The 22977-nt window shown below is 43.4% G+C and overlaps 1 protein-coding gene across 12 annotated transcripts in view; it reads right to left on the bottom strand.

Annotated features, from left to right (window-relative positions):
* Positions 1-22977, bottom strand: part of EVL (Enah/Vasp-like) — a 223175-nt gene that overhangs the window by 133458 nt on the left and 66740 nt on the right. Inside the window, exon 1 of one of the 12 annotated variants that reach the window (XM_069738355.1) lies at positions 9657-9837. The exons of 10 other annotated variants lie outside the window; for them this stretch is intronic. In XM_069738355.1, the coding sequence (XP_069594456.1) occupies positions 9657-9667 (11 nt within the window). In that variant the 5' untranslated portion in view covers positions 9668-9837. Of the gene's footprint in view, positions 1-9656; positions 9838-22977 lie in introns of those variants that run through there. One more of the 12 variants, XM_069738341.1, reaches the window with a different exon arrangement.

Raw genomic sequence — 22977 nt, 5'->3', positions numbered from 1 at the left:
AAATCAAAGTGTAATTCTCTGTCCTCTGATGTGATCGCACATCAGAGGACAGAGAAATAGGAGGATTCGGGGACCCTATTATACTTACCGATGTCCCTGGATCCTCCTGCTGCTCCTCCTGGTCTTCTTGGCAAAAGAAAATTGCGGGCGCATGCGCAGTGCGCCCGCCATCTGTCGCCATCTGCCGGCCGGCAGAAGAAGAGCAGTTGGGGCTAAGGTTAGGGTTAGGGCTAGGGTTAGGGTTAGGGTTAGGGCTAGGGTTGGGGCTAAATTTAGGGTTAGGGTTGGGGCTAAATTCAGGGATAGGGTTCTTTCACACTTACGTCGGTACAGGGCCGTCGCAATGCGTCGGCCCGACATACCGACGCACGTTGTGAAAATTGTGCACAACGTGGGCAGCGGATGTAGTTTTTCAACGCATCCGCTGCCCAATCTATGTCCTGGGGAGGAGGGGGCGGAGTTACGACCACGCATGCGCGGTCAGAAATGGCGGACGCGACGTACAAAAAAAGTTACATTGAATGTTTTTTGTGCCGACGGTCCGCCAAAACATAACTGATCCAGTGCACGACGGACGCGACGTGTGGCCATCCGTCACGATCCGTCAGCAATACAAGTCTATGGGCAAAAAAACGCATCCTGCGGGCACATTTGGAGGATCCGTTTTTTGTCCAAAACTATGGATTGCGATGGATGCTAAACGGCAAAAGTGTAAAAGTAGCCTTAGGGCTAGGGTTAGGGTTGGGGCTAAAGTTAGGGCTAGGGTTGGGGCTAAAGTTAGGGTTAGATTTGGGGTTAGGGTTTGGATTAGAGTTGGTATTAGGGTTAGGGTTGGCATTAGGGTTACGCTTGGGATTAGGGTTAGGTTTGGGATTAGGGTTAAGGTTAGGGTTGTGATTAGGGGTGTATTGGGATTAGGGTTAGGTTTGAGGTTAGGGTTGAGATTAGGATTAGGGGTGTGTTGGATTTAGGGTTTTGATTAGGGTTATGGTTAGGGTTGACATTAGGGTTGTTTTGGGGTAAGGGTTGTGATTATCGTTAGGGTTAGTGATTAGGATTATGGATCGGGTTGGGATTAGGGTTAGGGGTGTGTTGGGGTTAGGGTTGGAGCTAGAATTGGGGGGTTTCCATTGTTTAGTTACATCAGGTGGTCTCCAAACACGACAGCCAATTTTGCGCTCAAAAAGTCAAATGGTGCTCCCTCCCTTCTGAGCTCTGCCGTGCGCCCAAACAGTGGGTTACCCCCACATATGGGGCATCAGCGTACTCGGGATAAATTGGACAACAACTTTTGGGGTCCAATTTCTCCTGTTACCCTTGTGAAAATAAAAACTTGGGGGCTACAAAATCTTTTTTTGTGGAAAAAAAAATATTTCTTTTATTTTCACGACTCTGCATTCTAAACTTCTGTGAAGCACTTGGGCATTCAAAGTTCTCACCACACATCTAGATAAGTTCCTTGGGGGGTCTAGTTTCCAAAATGGAGTCACTTGTGAGGGGTTACTACTGTTTAGGTACATCAGGGGCTCTGCAAACGCAACATAACGCCCACAGACCATTCTATCTAAGTCTGCATTCCAAAACAGCGCTCCTTCCCTTCCGAGCTCTGCCGTGCGCCCAAACAGTGGTTTACCCCCACATATGGCACATCAGTGTACTCAGGATAAATTGGACAACAACTATTGCGGTCCAATTTCTCCTGTTACCCTTGTGAAAATAAAAACTTGGGGGCTACAATATATTTTTTGTGGAAAAAAAAATATTTTTTTATTTTCACGACTCTGCATTCTAAACTTCTGTGAAGCACTTGGGCATTCAAAGTTCTCACCACACATCTAGATAAGTTCCATGGGGGGTCTAGTTTCCAAAATAGTGTCACTTGTGGGGGGTTTCCACTGTTTAGGCACATCAGGGGCTCTCCAAACGCGACATGGCGTCCAAGCTCAATTCCAGCCAATTCTACATTGAAAAAGTAAAACGGCGCTCCTTCACTTCCAAGCTTTGCGGTGCGCCCAAACAGTGGTTTACCCTCACATATGGGGTATCGACGTATTCAGGAGAAATCGCACAACAACTTTTATGGTCTAATTTCTCCTGTTACCCTTGTGAAAATAAGAATTTGTGGGCGAAAAGATCATTTTTGTGTAAACAAATGCGATACTTTATTTTCACGGCTCTACGTTATAAACTTCTGTGAAGCTCTTGGTGGTTCAAAGTGCTCACCACACATCTAGATAAGTTCCTTAAGGGGTCTAGTTTACAAAATGGTGTCACTTGTGGGGAGTTTCCACTGTTTAGGCACACCAGGGGCTCTCTAAACATGACATGGCGTCCGATCTCAATTCCAGCCAATTCTGCATTGAAAAAGTCAAACGGTACTCCTTCACTTCCAAGTTCTGCGGTGCGCCCAAACAGTGGTTTACCCCCACATATGGGGTATTGGCGTATTCAGGAGAAATTGCATAACAAAATTTATGGTTACATTTCTGTTTTTACACTTGTGAAAATAAAAAAAATGGTTCTGAATTAAAATGTTTGCAAAAAAAAGTTAAATGTTCATTTTTTCCTTCCACATTGTTTCAGTTCCTGTGCAGCACGTAAAGAGTTAATAAACTTCTTGAATGTGGTTTTGAGAACCTTGAGGGGTGTAGTTTTTAGAATGGTGTCACACTTCGTTATTTTCTATCATATAGACCCCTCAAAATGACTTAAAATGTGATGTGGTCACTAAAAAAAAAAAGGTGTTGTAAAAAAATGAGAAATTGCTGGTCAACTTTTAACCCTTATAACTCCCTAACAAAAAAAAATTTTGTTTCCAAAATTGTGCTGATGTAAAGTAGACATGTGGGAAATGTTTTTATTAACTATTTTTTGTGACATATCTCTCTGATTTAAGGGCATAAAAATTTTAATTTTTTTTGCCATATTTCCGTTTTTTTCATGAATAATCGCAAGTAATATCGAAGAACTGTTACCACTAACATGAAGGACAATATGTCACGAAAAAACAATCTCAGAATCAGCGGGATCCGTTGGAGCGTTCCAGAGTTATAAAGTGACAGTGGTCAGAATTGCAAAAATTGGCTCTGTCACTAAGGGGTTAAATCTAGTCATCTATAATAAACAAAGGGAATAGTGCGAGATATGCAATGTGACAGCGACTACACCAGCACACTAGTGAGTGCAGCTCTGGAGGATAATACAGGATGTAACTCAGGATCAGTAATGTAATGTATGTACACAGTGACTGCACCAGCAGAATAGTGAGTGCAGCTCTGGAGTATAATACAGGATGTAACTCAGGATCAGTAATGTAATGTATGTACACAGTGACTGCACCAGCAGACTAGTGAGTGCAGCTCTGGAGGATAATACAGGATGTAACTCAGGATCAGTAATGAAATGTATCTACACAGTGACTGCACCAGCAGACTAGTGAGTGCAGCTCTGGAGGATAATACAGGATGTAACTCAGGATCAGTTATGTAATGTATGTACACAGTGACTGCACCAGCAGAATAGTGAGTGCAGCTCTGGAGTATAATACAGGATGTAACTCAGGATCAGTAATGTATTGTATGTACACAGTGACTGCACCAACAGAATAGTGAGTGTAGCTCTGGAGTATAATACAGGATGTAACTCAGGATCAGTAATGTAATGTATGTACACAGTCACTGCACCAGCAGAATAGTGAGTGCAGCTCTGGAGTATAATACAGCATGTAACTCAGGATCAGTAATGTAATGTATGTACACAGTCACTGCACCAGCTGAATAGTGAGTGCAGCTCTGGGGTACAATACAGTATGAAAAAATGAGCTGTAATACCAAACAAAACTGTGAACACTTGGTACCAGTATTTAAGCAAGAAAGCATTTATTCTAAACTCTTTCTGCCTTCTCTGTCTATTTGACAGGACGTCTTTGTGATTTGCTTGGTAACACACCTGTACACGTGTACTGTACAACAAAAGCAGCCCACTCTCATGGAGTTCCAACAGTCTGTGAAGTGAAGAAAATATTTTAAAAAATATATGTTTGAGAAGACAAAAATCTTTATATATCAAAAATATGAGGTAGTACGCAGGATACAGTTCTTAAAGCATACTTCCACTGATGGTCACTAGATGGCAACAATAACATTATTGCGAATGACCTATCTAGATTATTTTCAATAGAGAAATATTTATAAGTTATATTTCTTAAATTTGGATTTTAAATGACAGAGAACCAAATTATCTCAATCCACTGAAATGATATACTGAAAAGGTTACTATAAAACAGTGTGAGCAAATGTGGAGAAAAGAAAGGTAAACGTAATTCTATTGTCCTGTATTTCAAATGCTATTCACTCATACAGACAGAAATAACCCAAGTACATACAATGTAAGATGGAATAATAGTGTAAATACCACATAAGGCTACGTTCACATTTGCGTTCTGCCGGGCTGCGTCGGGCGCAGCCGCGGCGACGCATGCGCCATGCGCCTCTATATTTAACATGGGGGTGCATGGACATGCGTTGGCATGCGTTTTGCGATGCATGCGTTTTTTTTGCCGCAAGCGTTAGGGCGCAGAGGACGCAGCAAGATGCATTTTTTTTGCGTCCAAAATTCGGCAAAAAAGGACGCATGCATCGCAAAACTATGCGCCGACGCAACATCGCACAACGCAAATTTGAACGTAGCCTTACATTTGACAATGCATGTTATGAAAGAAAAATACAAGAATGAGGACAGATTGCAATAAGCTTTTAATACTATCACTACATATCTACTATATAATCGTCTAATTCTGTCTGTTTGTCTGTAACGAAAATCCTGCGTCGTTGATTGGTCGCGCCAGCCGCCCGCGACCAATCAGCAACAGGCGCAGTCTGGCTGCGAATTGGCTTGGGATTTGAACCACGCTTCGCTGGCTGATCGCACCTGGCCGCGTCAAATTAGCGATATTGGTGCGGGATTTAAACACCGCTTCGCCGATTGGTCGCGGGCGGCTGGTGCGACCAATCAGCGACAAGCGCAGTCCGGCCGCGAATTGGCGCGGGATTTGAACGACACTTCGCTGATTGATCGCGCCTGGCCGGGCGCAACCAATCAGCGATATTGGTGCGCAATTTAAACCCCGCTTCGCGGATTGGACCAATCAGCGATATTGGAGCAGAATTTAACCCCCATTCACAGCGCGACGTAGTTCACTCACGTTTACTGAACAAATTCTGTCAGTCACAGTGCCACGTAGATCAGTTTCGTTTACTGAACAAGTAAACTACATACATATTCTAGAATACCCGATGAGTTAGAATCGGGCCACCATCTAGTAGTAATATAACTACTATAATACTGCCCCCTATGTACAAGAATATAACTACTATAATACTGCCCCCTATGTACAAGAATATAACTACTATAATACTGCCCCCTATGTACAAGAATATAACTACTATAATACTGCCCCCTATGTACAAGAATATAACTACTATAATACTGCCCCCTATGTACAAGAATATAACTACTATAATACTCCCACTATGTACAAAAATATAACTACTATAATACTGCCCCAATGTACAAGAATATAACTACTATAATACTGCCCCTATGTACAAGAATATAACTACTATAATACTGCCCCTATGTACAAGAATATAACTACTATAATACTGCCCTATATGTACAAGAATATAACTACTATAATACTGCTCCTATGTACAATAATATAACTACTATAATACTGCTCCTATGTACAAGAATATGCTACTATAATACTGCCCCTATGTACAAGAATATACCTACTATAATACTGCCCCTATGTACAAGAATATAACTACTATAATACTGCCCTATATGTACAAGAATATAACTACTATAATACTGCCCCTATGTACAAGAATATAACTACTATAATACTGCCCCTATGTACAAGAATATAACTACTATAATACTGCCCTATATGTACAAGAACATAACTACTATAATATTCCCACTATGTACAAAAATATAACTACTATAATACTGCCCCAATGTACAAGAATATAACTACTATAATACTGCTCCTATGTACAAGAATATAACTACTATAATACTGCTCCTATGTACAAGAATATAACTACTATAATACTGCCGCTATGTACAAGAATATAACTACTATAATACTGCCCTATATGTACAAGAATATAACTACTATAATACTGCTCCTATGTACAAGAATTTAACTACTATAATATTGCTCCTATGTACAAGAATATACCTACTATAATACTGCTCCTATGTACAAGAATTTAACTACTATAATACTGCTCCTATGTACAAGAATATACCTACTCCAATACTGCTCCTATGTACAAGAATATAACTACTATAATACTGCTCCTATGTACACGAATATAACTACTATAATACTGCTCCTATGTACAAGAATATAACTACTATAATACAGCTCCTATGTACAAGAATATAACTACTATAATACTGCCCCTATATACAAGAATATAACTACTATAATAATGCTCCTATGTACAAGAATATAACTACTATAATACTGCCCCTATGTACAAGAATATAACTACTGTAATACTGGCTCCTATGTACAAGAATATAACTACTATAATACTGCCCCTAAGTACAAGAATATAACTACTATAATACTGCCCCTAAGTACAAGAATATAACTACTATAATACTGCCCCTAAGTAGAAGAATATAACTACTATATTACTGCCCGTATGTACAAGAATATAACTACTATAATACTGCTCCTATGTACAAGAATGTAACTGCTATAACACTGCTACTGTGTATAAGTAATCAATATAATAATGAGTGACATATCAGGAGTGGATGCTTTATTTTACATTTTGTTGTTTTAAAATGGTAAAATAATAATTCAGATTTGAAAGTAACTATCTAACAACCACAATATGATTCTTACTCAGACTATGAGAACTATGTAACGTTCTCAGGTTTTTTCTTCTCACTGACATAAGAGACAAACCAAGACCTCGACAGCAGTTCCTGTCCTAAACCTGAATGTTAACATTGTCATATTTTCCATAATAAACTTTTAGTTATTTTACTTCTTTCTTATTTTATTATTTACAGTTCACAGATAATTTACATTTGGAAAAAAATAAGAACCAAAACACAAAAACAATGACAATGCATGTATAGTGTGTATTACTTAAACTGCATGACATTTGCTGGTTTTATACAGAACCGATCTACTGAAAGGGTTGTGCTCCAGATGTATCTTTAAGAGTGCAGGATGTAACTGAGGATCAGTACAGGATCAGTAATGTATGTACACAGTGACTGCACCAGCAGAATAGTGAGTGCAGCTCTGGAGTATAATACAGGATGTAACCCAGGATCAGAAATGTACTGTATGTACACAGTGACTGCACCAGCAGAATAGTGAGTGCAGCTCTGGGGTATAATACAGGATGAAACCCAGGATCAGTAATGTAATGTATGTACACAGTGACTGCACCAGCAGAATAGTGAGTGCAGCTCTGGAGTATAATACAGGATATAACTCAGGATCAGTAATTTAATGTATGTACACAGTGACTGCACCAGGAGAATAGTGAGTGCAGCTCTGGAGTATAATACAGGATGTAACTCAGGATCGGTAATGTATGTATACAGTGACTGCACCAGCAGAATAGTGAGTGCAGCTCTGGAGTATAATACAGGATATAACTCAGGATCAGTAATGTAATATATGTACACAGTGACTGCACCAGGAGAATAGTGAGTGCAGCTCTGGAGTATAATACAGGATATAACTCAGGATCAGTAATGTAATGTATGTACACAGTGACTGCACCATCAGAATAGTGAGTGCAGCTCTGGAGTATAATACAGGATATAACTCAGGATCAGTAATGTAATGTATGTACACAGTGACTGCACCAGCAGAATAGTGAGTGCAGCTCTGGGGTGTGATACAGGATGTAACTCAGGATCAGTAATATATGTACACAGTGACTGCACCAGCAGAATAGTGAGTGCAGCTCTGGGGTATGATACAGGATGTAACTCAGGATCAGTAACATATGTACACAGTGACTGCACCAGCAGAATAGTGAGTGCAGCTCTGGGGTATAATACAGGATGTAACTCAGGATCGGTAATGTAATGTATGTACACAGTGACTACACCAGCAGAATAATGAGTGCAGCTCTGGGGTATGATACAGGATGTAACTCAGAATCAGTAATATAAGTACACAGTGACTGCACCAGCAGAATAGTGAGTGCAGCTCTGGGGTATAATACAGGATGTAACTCAGGATCAGTAATGTATGTACACAGTGACTGCACCAGCAGAAAAGTGAGTGCAGCTCTGGTGTATAATACAGGATGTAACTCAGGATCAGTAATGTAATGTATGTACACAGTGACTGCACCAGCAGAATAGTGAGTGCAGCTCTGGAGTATAATACAGGATGTAACTCAGGATCAGTAATGTAATGTATGTACACAGTGACTGCACCAGCAGAATAGTGAGTGCACAGCTCTGGGGTATAATACAGGATGTAACCCAGGATCAGTAATGTAATGTATGTACACAGTGACTGCACCAGCAGAATAGTGAGTGCAGCTCTGGGGTATAATACAGGCTGTAACTCAGGATCAGTAATGTAATGTATGTATACAGTGACTGCACCAGCAGAATAGTGAGTGCAGCTCTGGGGTATAATACAGGATGTAACTCAGGATCAGTAATGTAATGTATGTACACAGTGACTGCACCAGCAGAATAGTGAGTGCAGCTCCGGAGTATAATACAGGATGTAACTCAGGATCAGTAATGTAATGTATGTACACAGTGACTGCACCAGCAGAATAGTGAGTGCAGAGCTCTGGGGTATAATACAGGATGTAACCCAGGATCAGTAATGTAATGTATGTACACAGTGACTGCACCAGCAGAATAGTGAGTGCAGCTCTGGAGTATAATACAGGATGTAACTCAGGATCAGTAATGTAATGTATGTACACAGTGACTGCACCAGCAGAATAGTGAGTGCAGCTCTGGGGTATAATACAGGATGAAACTCAGGATTAGAAATGTAATGTATGTACACAGTGACTGCACCAGCAGGATAGTGAGTGCAGCTCTGGGGTATAATACAGGATGTAACTCAGGATCAGTAATATATGTACACAGTGACTGCACCAGCAGAATAATGAGTGCAGCTCTGGGGTATAATGCAGGATGTAACTCAGGATCAGTAATGTAATGTATGTACACAGTGACTGCACCAGCAGAATAGTGAGTGCAGCTCTGGGATATAATACAGGATCAGTAATGTCATCTATAGATACTTTCATTTAACTGTCTGTGGAGAACTTAACTTAGAGTACATCCACCTTTTCACTTTATGTATATTTATGCTGAAAGGGCACGATCTCTACCGGCCAACTAGTGAGGATATTCAGTTAATAATTCAACGATTAATAATTACACTAATGATATTTTTATCTTATAAGCATCTGTCACCATCAGAGAGCTCTTAACCTACGAATGTGCAGACTGCCATCATCTATCAGGACGCAGGGAGTTGTAGTGCTGCAGGTTTGGTACACTAGAGGAAATTGATGCCTAGGTTATAACGGTAAAACGGGCAGGTTCCTGGTCTATGGGCTTACCTGGATGCCATGGCGACAGAGCAATAACCAATGGAGCGATGAGAATGTACGTGCCAGCCGGACCCCCGCTGCTCAGCTTACATGTCTCTTGTTGGGTTCTTTGATTTTTAGAAACACTTGTTTGTATGCAGACAGAATTACATGAGAGAACATACAGGAAAAGGATGTTCTACGAAAAGTCACCCGAGCAGGAAGCGAGCTCGCTTGTGGTGCAAGAACCGAAACAACGTGCTCATATCGCTCACATGTGGGACCTCAGGAGATAAATAAAGCTTTAACTCCTTCAGGGGTGGGAATTTGTATGTTTTTGCCGTGCTTTATCACATCATAAATGTACAAATATGAAATAGGGGGTTCTTTCTTTAGACAACTAAAATTATTAGAAGAACTCTCCAAAAACTGGCAAACCAGAGTATCTGGACTCCTCACAATCAGCAGAAGGGGAACCTGGCAGCAAGTGCTCAACGTCCCTGCAGCTCCCCCTCAGGGGAAATGAAGCATTGCACAGTTTGCATTGAAGTTAATGAACAGGGCACATAGTGCGCAGACATGTCGGGTTCTCCAGAGACGGGCGCTGTGTCTAGTCATTTATTGTCCCGTTCTGTCAAGCTGTTAATTCTCAGAAAAGCTCAGTGACAACCCATGTAGGAGCCATATATGCTAATTGGCTTGTAAATGATGATGGGGTCTGGTCTGGGGTCTTTATTTGTTTCCGGGCTTTGGCCTGTTGCCGCTATTTATCTGCAGGGTCTTTTTTGGTATCTATTAGTTTATAAGGTCAGAGCGTTTACTTTGGGGGTCTGTGTTAGTTTAATCGATCTGATTTGGGGTCTGTGTTTAGTGGATCTCACCTGGAAGTCTGTGTTAGTATATGGGGTCCGAGCTGGGGGTCTTAGTTTAGTTCTGTATATATCTATTGTCACGCTCGCGCCCAGACTGGTTGGCGCGGGCGAGCGGGGGTGTGGCCCTACTGTGCCACAGACCAGACTACCCTGGAAGTCATTGCTTGCGTTGAGAAACACGTGATGGTGTCTCCGCAGCTTACTTTACATGCATTTGCATATTTCCCATAAGGGATGGGGGCAGTGTTCTGGATCACTGCGTTGAGAAACACGTGATGGTGTCTCCGCGGTGTTGGATGTTTTGGTCTCCCCGAGGTCATTCATCTGTACCTTTATAGCCTTTTACTAGGCACTGCTCCTAATAGCCAGATTCCTACTCCACACTGATGAGGGGCAAAAACCCCGAAACAGCTGTCTGTTGATGGATACCATGCTTGGCATAGGTGGTTTTCCTTTATTGGATGTTTTCCTTTATTGGATGCTGCCCTTCCCGTGGTTGTTCCTTCCCGGGGAAAGGCCTGGCTATTCATTGCTTGCGTTGAGAAACACGTGATGGTGTCTCCGCAGCTTACTTTACATAACCTGGAAGGGGCGTCACTAAGTAGCTTCCTTGGTATTCGCTGGAGCCTCTGATGGTGAGGTTAGGCTTGTGCGGCAGGAAGCTACCAGGTAGCACTGCACGGAACATAGATAGGCAAGCGGGCATAGCTGGCACTCTGGCAGAAAGGCGGGCAAGGCTGGGCCACAGGCAGGCGGATGGGTACAACAGACACACTGGCAGGCAGGTGGGCACGGCTGGCTCCCTGGTTGGCAGGCAGGTATGGCTGGCTCTCTAGCAGGACTGGCGGACAAGGCTGGTACACTGGAAGAACCGGTAGGGACCGGTCTGCAGGCAGGTATGTAAAACAGGTAAGAACCTGCTCAGACAGGAGGACTTATGAATAGGTAAAGACCGCAAGAGCGGATACAAAGCGGAAGCACAGGAGCTAGAGCAAAGACCAGAAACGCAGGAGGCGGAGCCAAGAGCAGGAGGTGGAGCCAAGAGCAGAGACACAGGAGGTGAAGCCAAGAGCAGGAGGTGGAGCAAGGAAGAACCGCAAGAAGCGGAGCAAGGTAGAACCGCAAGGAGTGGAGCCACAGAGCAAAGCCACAGAGTGCATAGCTGAGAGCAGAGGAAAGTCAGAGTGCAAAGCAAAGCTACAGAGAGCAGAGCCAAGAGCAGAGCAAGGTAAGAGTGCAGAGCAAAGCTACAAAGAGCAGAGCCGAGAGCAAAGCCACAGAGTGAAGAGCTGAGAGCAGAGCAAAGTCAGAGTGCAGAGCTGAGTGCAAAACCACAGAGTGCAGGGCAAGGTCACAGAATGCAGAGCAAGGAGCCAAGCAAGGTCGCAGAGAGCAAAGCCGAAAGCAGAGCAAAGCAAGTGCAGAGCTGAAAGCAGAGCAAAGCCACAGAGTGCAGAGCAAGGAGCAAAGCAAAGTCGCAGAGAGCAGAGCCGAAAGCAGAGCAAAGCAAGACACAGAGTACGCACAGCAGAGAAAGCAAACCAAGACTGGGATATAAACAAACACAGGACCAGGACTAGACTAAGACAGAGTAAGGAACAGGTCAAGGCACAGAGACACGGACACAAGCCAGGGTACGACGCCCCACTGGGTGGCAGACATAGGCCAGGGTACGAAGCCCCACTGGGTGGCTACACAAGGACACAAGTCAGGGTACAAAGCCCCACTGGGTGGCAAACACAGGACAGAGACCAGGGTACAATGCCCCACTGGGTGGCGGACACGAGAGTAAATGAGACAGGGCCTGGCACCTCAGCAGCTAAGAACTGACTGAGGGAATATGTTGTACAGGCCCCCACCAATGGGTGGGGATGTCTTAAATACAGGAAGCCTCATGGCAATTGGCCGGGGACACCTTAGCAAGGTACACACAGTGTCAATGAAACACAGGAGTTGCTGGCGCCACCCACCTATGCACACAGGGCATGCACAGAGCAAGCAGCAGACATGAGGCACACAGCATGGAGTTGGCAGCAGAGAGAAGTCACAATATCGCCCAGAGAAGTAAGTGAGTTTGAGTGTAGTGCAGGTGGGGGATGGGAGACCATGCAGTGATGACAGCAGGGTTGTTACATCTATCTGAACTGGGACTGTTGTTTTTGGGGGTCTGGTCTGAGATCTGTATTTGCCTAGGGTCTACATTATTTTAGGGGGTCTGTTGGGGGTCTATACTTTAGAGGTTCTGGTTTAGGTCAGTATTTGATTAGAGGGCCTGGCTTGGGGTCTTATTTGATTAGAGGGTCTGGTAGGCGTTCATTTTTGGGGTACAATTTATAATTATTTTCCTTTATGATGGGGGAGTACGCTCTATAGATGACTTGTATTTATTGGGATTTTATGGGGAGGTTAATTAATAATTAGAGATGAGCGAATATACTCGTTACTCGAGATTTCCCGAGCACACTTGGGTGTCCTTCGAGTGTTTTTGAGATTTAGTTTTCTTCGCCTCAGCTACATGATTTATATCTATTAGCCAGGCTAAGTACATGTGAGGGTTGCCTGGTTGCTAGGGAATCCCCACATGTAATCAAGCTGTCTAGTAGCTGTAAATCATCCAGCTGCGGCGAAGAAAACTAAATCTCCGAGCACTAAAAAATACTCGGAGGACACCAGAGCGTGCTTGGGAAATCTCGGGTAACAAGTATATTCGCTCATCACTAATTATTAACACCCCCATAAAATCCCAGTAAATACAAGTCATCTATAGAGCGTACGCCCCCATCGTAAATCAAAAGAATTATTCTTTAATAATACTAAAATAATATCTGTCTGGTGAGGAAAAGTGCAATGAAAACATGATGGAGGAGTTCTGAAGTTCTGCTGACGGGCTGCCAGGAGCAGTCTCGGAGAAGCGCAGCTTGCATCCTCTCGCCTTTCTCACTGCTATAATTAAAAGCTAATTACATGCAAGTGAATGGCTGTGATTCTGATAAAGCGGCAATCATGGGGCGGCCTTCCGAAACGCACCGTTCTGTCCATGATTACGGTCTTATTCTCCAGCAGATGTCCGAATGGACGGCACAGCCACAATCTACAGGATGCGGAGGCCAGAGCAATATACGCAGAAGCCAGGATACACTCTCCCACTTTGATCTTAATAAGGCATGTGAATACTTTTGCAATCAACATTTATTTATTGGCCTAATGCATTGAAAATATAAAACTAAAACAGGTTTGATTAAAATTCTCCTTCCGTTTTGTGCCGGCAGCTCCCATGCAGACCCATGCGTCTCCATGGTTACAGACTACAAAGAAACCTATTGTGTAGTCAGTCGACCCTGTAGTTATCTCTGACTCCGCTTCTCCCATGGACACATCACTGCCCCAGATCTGACCACACACAGGAACGTAGTCTGCAACCATGGAGGCACATAGGTCAGCAGAAGCTGTACACACAAAACAGTAGGATTTTTTTTTATCTTGATAAGTTATCATTCTTTTTATTTTTTTACTAACTGGCTGCAAAAAAACAAGTATCCACAATGTATCTCTGTGTAATCAAGCAGTCTCTGATTTTCTATTACATTCTGTGAATCAGTCCTTAGTAATTGTTAGGATACCGGCTTGTGGTCAGTGAATAGAAACATCCAGAGCCTCAGAACTAGAGGACTGATACTTCTCGCAGCAGAGGGTTTGCTACAATTGCATCCAGTGTAATCAGTCCTCTATGATCTAAGCTACCTGAATGGACACATATTTTCCACCTGTCATTCATGGGCCAAAATGTAGTTGATGTTAACAAAAGTGGGCAATATGGAGAGGACGCGGGATTTAAATATCCCCAGAAATTTTGACAACTATAATAGACTCAGTATATACAACTGCTGCATAAAATCCGAACATAACCGACCACAAGACAGCGACGTGCAATACACATACTACAGAGTTGCAACAAATAAACCTATTTTTTCATCATTTCTTATTGATGTCGTTATCTGTAACTGAATCGAGGGCAAACAGACACTGTTCACTTTCCTATTAATGGGTTATGGTCCCTTTAAGGGAAGCAATCATTGATTAGTTTTGGCTGCAGGATTCAATCTGAAAGTAAGGTAGAAGAAGTAAGAACACCCTGTGCGGTCTCCCGGCCCATTTCCTTTCCATTTCACAACCTGCTCACACTCATTGTACTGCAATGTCGCGGCTATTAATAGGGGCACAAATGTGCTGGACATGTGATACGCGGCATGCAATCCACTAGATATTCACGCCTCTATTTTCGCAAGAGGAAAAGAGGTCCCTGGCCTTAATTAAGGGTCCCAAAGAAACCTGCAATTACAAGCAGTCATTGAAAAAAACAACAGCGTAACGGGTGTCAAAAGGCCACCCCTCTCAAAAATCATAAGAATCCATGCGGGCGCATCGCCTAATAGTGTGGTGGACCCTGCAAATGCAGAGAAAGAAGAATCAAAGCCCTTTACTCTTCTCCTCTGCGCAGAAACACGTCCTGTGCAAATAACCGCATTCCAATAACAGGGGCCACTGTACAGAGCTGGAGCACTAGGGTCCCTCCGTTGTGAGGATTAGAGGGTCTCTAGCAGGGAGGCCCCAGAGATCAGGGAGTGCTTAGTCAGAAAGTTTGATTTTGCAATGAACTACATTCGTTATAAAAGAGAAAATTGTCACATTTTTCGGGAAATGTGTCCACTAGGTGGCACTGTAATATTCCAAGATAATATCAAGGTAATGTTGGAAGGTGAATATATCTCCGTTAATGGTAAATCTTTTCAACTGGGCTCAGATTTCATGTAGCGTTCCCAGTTATTACATATATACTGATATAGATAGAGGTTATATATATACACACACACATATAAACAGACATACACACATATATACACAGTCACCCACACACATATTCCCACACATATACAGTGGGGAAAATACGGTAAGTATTTGATCCCCTGACGATTTTGCAAGTTTTCCCACCTACAAAGAATGGAGAGGTCTGTAATTTTTATCGTAGGTACACTAAAAATAAAAAAAAATAGAAAATCACATTGTATGATTTGCATTTTACTACATGAAATAATTATTGATCACCGACCAACCAGAAAGAATTACGGTATGTCTCTCACAGACCTGTTAGTTTTTCTGTAAGAAGCCTCCTACTCTGCACTCATTACCTGGATTAATTGCTCCTGTTTGACCTCCTTACCTGTATAAAAGACACCTGTCCATACAATCACACTCCAACCTTTCCACCATGGCCAAGACCAAAGAGCCATCTAAGGACACCAGGGACAAAATTGTAGCCCTGCACAAGGCTGGGATGGGCTACAGGACAATTGGTAAGCAGCTTGGTGAGATGGCAACAACTGTTAGCAGAATTATTAGAAATATCAAAAGACTGCAAAATAAACCCTGGTATGGGTACACTGTCCCAAAAGGCATTATAAGCTACACATTAATCCAAAAGAGAAGAAATGCCAGAAATAAGATAATCTTAGAAAATATAAAAAATATATACTTTATTGAATAATAAAAAAGTTTCCATAAAAATCCAAAATACAGACACACAAATATATAGAATGGTGGGTGAGAGGCTGCGGGGACCCAACAATAAATAGAATAATATGAACACTACTTAGGCCGTGTAAAGAATGTATCAAATGATATATTTATAGTAATCTACTATATAATTGTCTAAGGTCCACTTACGTTTTTCTGTCTGTCCTTCTGTCTGTCTGTCTGTCTTTCTTTCTGACACGGAAATCCCAAGTCGCTGATTGGTTGTGGCCGTTTTGCCACGACCAATCAGCGACAGGCACAGTCTGGCGGCAAAATGGCCGCTCCTTACTCCCCGCAGTCAGTGCCCGCAGTCCATACTCCCCCCCCAGTCAGCGCTCACACAGGGTTAATGGCAGCGTTAACGGACCACGTTATGCTGCGGTGTAACGCAGTCCGTTAACGCTGCTATTAACCCTGTGTGACCAACTTTTTACTGTTGATGCTGCCTATACGGCATCAATAGTAAAAAGATCTAATGTTAAAAATAATAAAAACAATAAAAAATCATTATATTCTCACCTTCCATGGGCCCCCGGATCCAGCCGAGGCCTTTCCCGCTCCTCGCGATGTTACTGTGACCGGTCCATGCATTGCGGTCTCGCGAGATGATGACGTAGCGGTTTCGTGAGACCGCTACGTCATCATCTCACGAGACCGCAATGCACTCTTGGGACCGGAGCATCGCGAGTAGCATCGGTAAACCCCTCGGCAGGATCCGGGGACTCCAGAAGGTGAGTATATAACTATTTTTATTTCAATTCTTTTTTTTTAACAGGGATACGGTGCCCACATTGCTATATACCACGTGGGCTGTGTTAGATACTGCGTGGGCTGTGTTACATACTGCGTGGGCTGTGTTATATACTACATCTCTGTGCTCTATACTATATGGGCTGTGCTATATACTACGTGGCTGTGGTATATATTACGTGGCTGGGCAATATACTACATCGCTGTGCTCTATACTACGTGGCCTGTGTTATATACTGCTACGTGGCCTGTGTTATATACTGCATGGGCAGTGTTATATACTACGTCTCTGTGCTATATACTACGTGCTATATACGTGGCTGTGCAATATACTACGTGGCTGGGCAATATACTACATGTCTGTGCTATATACAACGTGGCTGGGCAATATACTACGTGGCTGTTCTATATACTACATGGCTGTGCTATATACAGTACTACGTGGCTGTTCTATATACTACGTGGATGTAAACTACATACATATTCTAGAATACCCGATGCGTTAGAATCGGGCCATCATCTAGTAATACATATTTAGCCACGGTAAGAGGGTGTATATATATGAGGCAGATAATATCCCCCAGATGAAGACCATAAGAAAATCATATAAAACACATACTGTCGTTACTCACCCACCAAGGACCCATTGCTCATTTCGCAAATGCTTTCTCAGGGCCCCATATAATGCTCCATACAGAATGGGCCCCATATAATGCTCCATACAGAGTGGGCCTCATATAATACTCCATACAGAATGGGCCCCGTATAATGCTCCGTACAGAATGGGCCCCATATAATGCTCCATACAGAATGGGTTTCAAATAATGATCCATACAGAATGAGCAACATATAATGCTTCATACAGAATGGGCCCCATATAATGCTCCATATAGAATGGGCCACATATAATGCTCCATACAGAATGGGCTCCATATAATGCTCCATACAGAATGGACCACATATGATGGTAAATGCAGAATGGGCCCCATATAATGCTCCATACAGAATGGGCCTCATATAATGCTACATACAGAATGGGCCCCGTATAATGCTCCATACAGAATGGGCTCCATATAATGCTCCATTCAGAATGGGCCCCATATGATGCTCCATACAGAATGGACCACGTATGATGCTAAATGCAGAATGGGCCCCATATAATGCTCCATACAGAATAGGCCCCATATAATGCTCCATACAGAATGGGCCCCATATAATGTTCTATACAGAATGGGCCCCATATAATGCTCCATACAGAATGGGCCCGATAAAATGCTCTATACAGAATGGGCCCCATATAATGCTCCATACAGAATGGGTCCCGTATATTGCTTCATACAGAATGGGCCCCATATAATGCTCCATACAGAATGGGTCCATATAATGCTCCATACAGAATGGGCCCCATACAGTGCTTCATACAGAATGGGCCCCATATAATGCTCCATACAGAATGGGTCCCATATAATGCTCCATACAGAATTGGCCCCATATGATGATCCATACAGAATGAGCCACATATAATGCCTCATACACAAAGGGCCCCATATAATGCTCCATACAGAATGAGCCACATATAATACTTTATACAGAATGGGCCCCATATAATGCTCCATATAGAGTGAGCCACATATAATGCTTCATACAGAATGGGCCCCATATAATGCTCCATACAGAATGAGCCACATATGCTTCATACAGAATGGGCCCCATATAATGCTCCATACAGAATGGGCCCCATATAATGCTCCATACAGAATGGGCCCCATACAGTGCTTCATACAGAATGGGCCCCATATAATGCTCCATACAGAATGGGCCCCATATAATGCTCCATACAGAATTGGCCCCATATGATGATCCATACAGAATGAGCCACATATAATGCCTCATACACAAAGGGCCCCATATAATGCTCCATACAGAATGAGCCACATATAATACTTTATACAGAATGGGCCACATATAATGCTCCATATAGAGTGAGCCACACATAATGCTTCATACAGAATGGGCCCCATATAATGCTCCATACAGAATGGGCCCCATATAATGCTCCATACAGAATGGGCCCCGTATAATGCTCCATACAGAATGGCCCAGTATAATGCTCCATACAGAATGGGCCCCGTATAATGCTTCATACAGAATGGGCCCCATATAATGCTCTATACAGAATGGGCCCCATACAATGCTTCATACAGAATGGGCCTTGTATAATGCTCCATACAGAATGGGCCCCGTATAATGCTCCATAGAGAATGGGCCCCGTATAATGCTCCATACAGAATGGGCCCCGTATAATGCTCCATACAGAATGGGCCCCGTATAATGCTTCATACAGAATGGGCCCCGTATAATGCTCCATGCAGAATGGGCCCTGTTGTGAATTCTGTGATCAAGCTCCCTCCTGTGGTCATGAGTGGTACTGCGGCTTCTGAGTTTCCTTCCTCAGGTGATGAGGTTAAGTCGTTAGGTGCTGCTCTATTTAACTCCACCTAGTGCTTTGATCCTGGCCTCCAGTCAATGTTCTAGTATTGGTCTTGCTTCCTCCTGGATCGTTCCTGTGGCCTGTCTGCTCAGCATAAGCTAAGTTCTGCTTGTGTTCTTTTGTTGCTATATTTTCTGTCCAGCTTGCTTTTTTCGTTTTGCTTGCTTGCTGGAAGCTCTGAGACGCAGAGGGAGCACCTCCGTACCGTTAGTCGGTGCGGAGGGTCTTTTTGCCCCTCTGCGTGGTTGTTTGTAGGTTTTTGTGTTGACCGCAAAGCTATCTTTCCTATCCTCGGTCTATTCAGTAAGTCGGGCCTCACTTTGCTAAATCTATTTCATCTCTGTGTTTGTATTTTCATATTAACTCACAGTCATTATATGTGGGGGGCTGCCTTTTCCTTTGGGGAATTTCTCTGAGGCAAGGTAGGCTTATTTTTCTATCTTCAGGACTAGCTAGTTTCTCAGGCTGTGCCGAGTTGCATAGGGAGCGTTAGACGCTATCCACGGCTACCTCTAGTGTGGTTTGATAGGTTTAGGGATTGCGGTCAGCAGAGTTTCCACGTCTCAGAGCTCGTCCTATGTTTTGTGGTTTTTGTCAGGTCACTTGTGTGCTCTGAACTTCAAGGTCCATTGTGGTTCTGAATTACCTATTCATAACAGTACTGGAGGCCCAAAGTACTATGCTTCTCAATAGAGGGAAAAAAAAAGTTCTGACACCATTTTTTTTTCTTTGCACTGTGTTTTGCCTTTTTTTTCCCCTAGACATTTGGGTGGTTCAGGACACATGTGTGGTCATGGACATTAAAGGTCTGTCTTCATGTGCGGATCTTCTCACTGCAAGAGTACAAAATATTCAAGACTTTGTGGCTCAGAATTCTATGTTAAAACCAAGAATTCCTATTCCTGATTTGTTTTCTGGAGATAGAGCTAAATTTCTGAGTTTCAAAAATAATTGCAAACTGTTTCTGGCGTTGAAACCTCGCTCCTCTGGTGACCCAGTTCAACAAGTTAAGATTATTATTTCTTTGTTACGTGGCGACCCTCAAGACTGGGCATTTTCCCTTGCGCCAGGAGATCCTGCATTATGTAATATTGATGCGTTTTTTCTGGCACTCGAATTACTGTACGATGAACCTAATTCAGTGGATCAGGCAGAGAAAAATTTGCTGGCTCTGTGTCAGGGTCAGGATGAGATAGAGATTTAATGTCAGAAGTTTAGAAAGTGGTCTGTGCTCACTCAATGGAATGAATGTGCTCTGGCAGCAATCTTCAGAAAGGGTCTCTCTGAAGCCCTTAAGGATGTCATGGTGGGATTTCCTATGCCTGCTGGTCTGAATGAGTCTATGTCTTTGGCCATTCAGATCGGTCGACGCTTGCGTGAGCGTAAATCTGTGCACCATTTGGCGGTATTATCTGAGCATAAACCTGAGCCTATGCAGTGCGATAGGACTTTGACCAGAGCTGAAAGGCAAGAACACAGACATCAGAATGGGCTGTGTTTCTACTGTGGTGATTCCACTCATGCTATCTCCGATTGTCCTAAGCGCACTAAGCGGTTCACTAAGTCTGCCACCATTGGTACGGTACAGTCGAAATTTCTTTTGTCCGTTACTTTGATCTGCTCTTTGTCTTCCTATTCTGTCATGGCATTTGTGGATTCAGGCGCTGCCCTGAATTTGATGGACTTGGAGTTTGCTAGGCGCTGTGGGTTTGTCTTGGAGCCCTTGCAGTGTCTTATTCCATTGAGAGGAATTGATGCTACGCCTTTGGCCAAGAATAAGCCTCAGTATTGGACCCAGCTGACCATGTGCATGGCTCCTGCGCACCAGGAGGATATTCGCTTTCTGGTGTTGCATAATCTGCATGATGTGGTCGTGTTGGGGTTGCCATGGCTACAAGTCCATAACCCAGTATTAGATTGGAAATCAATGTCTGTGTCCAGCTGGGGTTGTCAGGGGGTACATGGTGATGTTCCATTTCTGTCTATCTCATCATCCACCCCTTCTGAGGTCCCAGAGTTCTTGTCTGATTACCGGGATGTATTCGATGAGCCCAAGTCCAATGCCCTACCTCCGCATAGGGATTGTGATTGTGCTATCGAGTTGATTCCTGGTAGTAAGTTTCCTAAGGGTCGACTGTTTAATTTATCTGTACCTGAGCACGCCACTATGCGGAGTTACATAAAAGAATCCTTGGAGAAGGGTCATATTCGGCCGTCGTCATCGCCATTGGGAGCAGGGTTCTTTTTTGTGGCCAAGAAGGATGGTTCGCTGAGACCTTGTATTGATTACCGCCTTCTAAATAAAATCACGGTCAAATTTCAGTACCCCTTGCCGCTGCTATCTGATTTGTTTGCTCGGATTAAGGGGGCTAGTTGGTTCACCAAGATAGATCTTCGTGGTGCATATAATCTTGTGCGTATTAAACGGGGCGATGAATGGAAAACTGCATTTAATACGCCCGAGGGCCATTTTGAGTACCTAGTTATGCCATTCGGACTTGCCAATGCTCTATCAGTATTTCAGTCCTTTATGCATGACATCTTCCGAGAGTACCTGGATAAATTCCTGATTGTATACTTGGATGATATTTTGGTCTTCTCGGATGATTGGGAGTCTCATGTGAAGCAGGTCAGAATGGTGTTCCAGGTCCTGCGTGCTAATTCTTTGTTTGTGAAGGGATCAAAGTGTCTCTTTGGTGTTCAGAAGGTTTCATTTTTGGGGTTCATTTTTTCCCCTTCTACCATCGAGATGGACCCTGTTAAGGTCCAGGCCATTTATGATTGGACTCAGCCGACATCTCTGAAGAGTCTGCAAAAGTTCCTTGGCTTTGCTAATTTTTATCGTCGCTTCATCTGTAATTTTTCTAGTATTGCTAAACCATTGACCGATTTGACCAAGAAGGGTGCTGATGTGGTCAATTGGTCTTCTGCTGCTGTGGAAGCTTTTCAAGAGTTAAAGCGTCGTTTTTCTTCTGCCCCAGTGTTGTGTCAACCAGATGTTTCGCTTCCGTTCCAGGTTGAGGTTGATGCTTCTGAAATTGGAGCGGGGGCTGTTTTGTCGCAAAGAGGTGCTGATTGCTTGGTGATGAAGCCATGCGCCTTCTTTTCCAGGAAGTTTTCGCCTGCTGAGCGAAATTATGATGTTGGCAATCGAGAGTTGTTGGTCATGAAGTGGGCATTCGAGGAGTGGCGTCATTGGCTTGAAGGAGCTAAGCATCGCGTGGTGGTCTTGACTGATCACAAGAACTTGACTTATCTCGAATCTGCCAAACGGTTGAATCCTAGACAGGCTCGTTGGTCGCTGTTTTTCTCCCGTTTTGACTTTGTGGTTTCGTACCTTCCGGGCTCTAAAAATGTGAAGGCGGATGCCCTGTCTAGGAGTTTTTGGGCCGACTCTCCGGGTTTGCCTGAGCCGGCGGGTATTCTCAAAGAGGGAGTAATTGTGTCTGCCATCTCCCCTGATTTGCGGCGGGTGCTGCAAAAATTTCAGGCTAATAAACCTGATCGTTGCCCAGCAGAGAAACTGTTTGTCCCTGATAGGTGGACGAATAAAGTTATCTCTGAGGTTCATTGTTCGGTGTTGGCTGGTCATCCTGGAATCTTTGGTACCAGAGATTTGGTGGCTAGATCCTTTTGGTGGCCATCTCTGTCGCGGGATGTGCGTTCT

The sequence above is a fragment of the Ranitomeya imitator genome, chromosome 1 (genome assembly GCF_032444005.1).
Source record: "Ranitomeya imitator isolate aRanImi1 chromosome 1, aRanImi1.pri, whole genome shotgun sequence".
NCBI classification, from domain to species: domain Eukaryota; kingdom Metazoa; phylum Chordata; class Amphibia; order Anura; family Dendrobatidae; genus Ranitomeya; species Ranitomeya imitator.
Note: the sequence above shows the minus strand (reverse complement) of the source record. Positions and strands in the feature narration are given on the sequence as shown.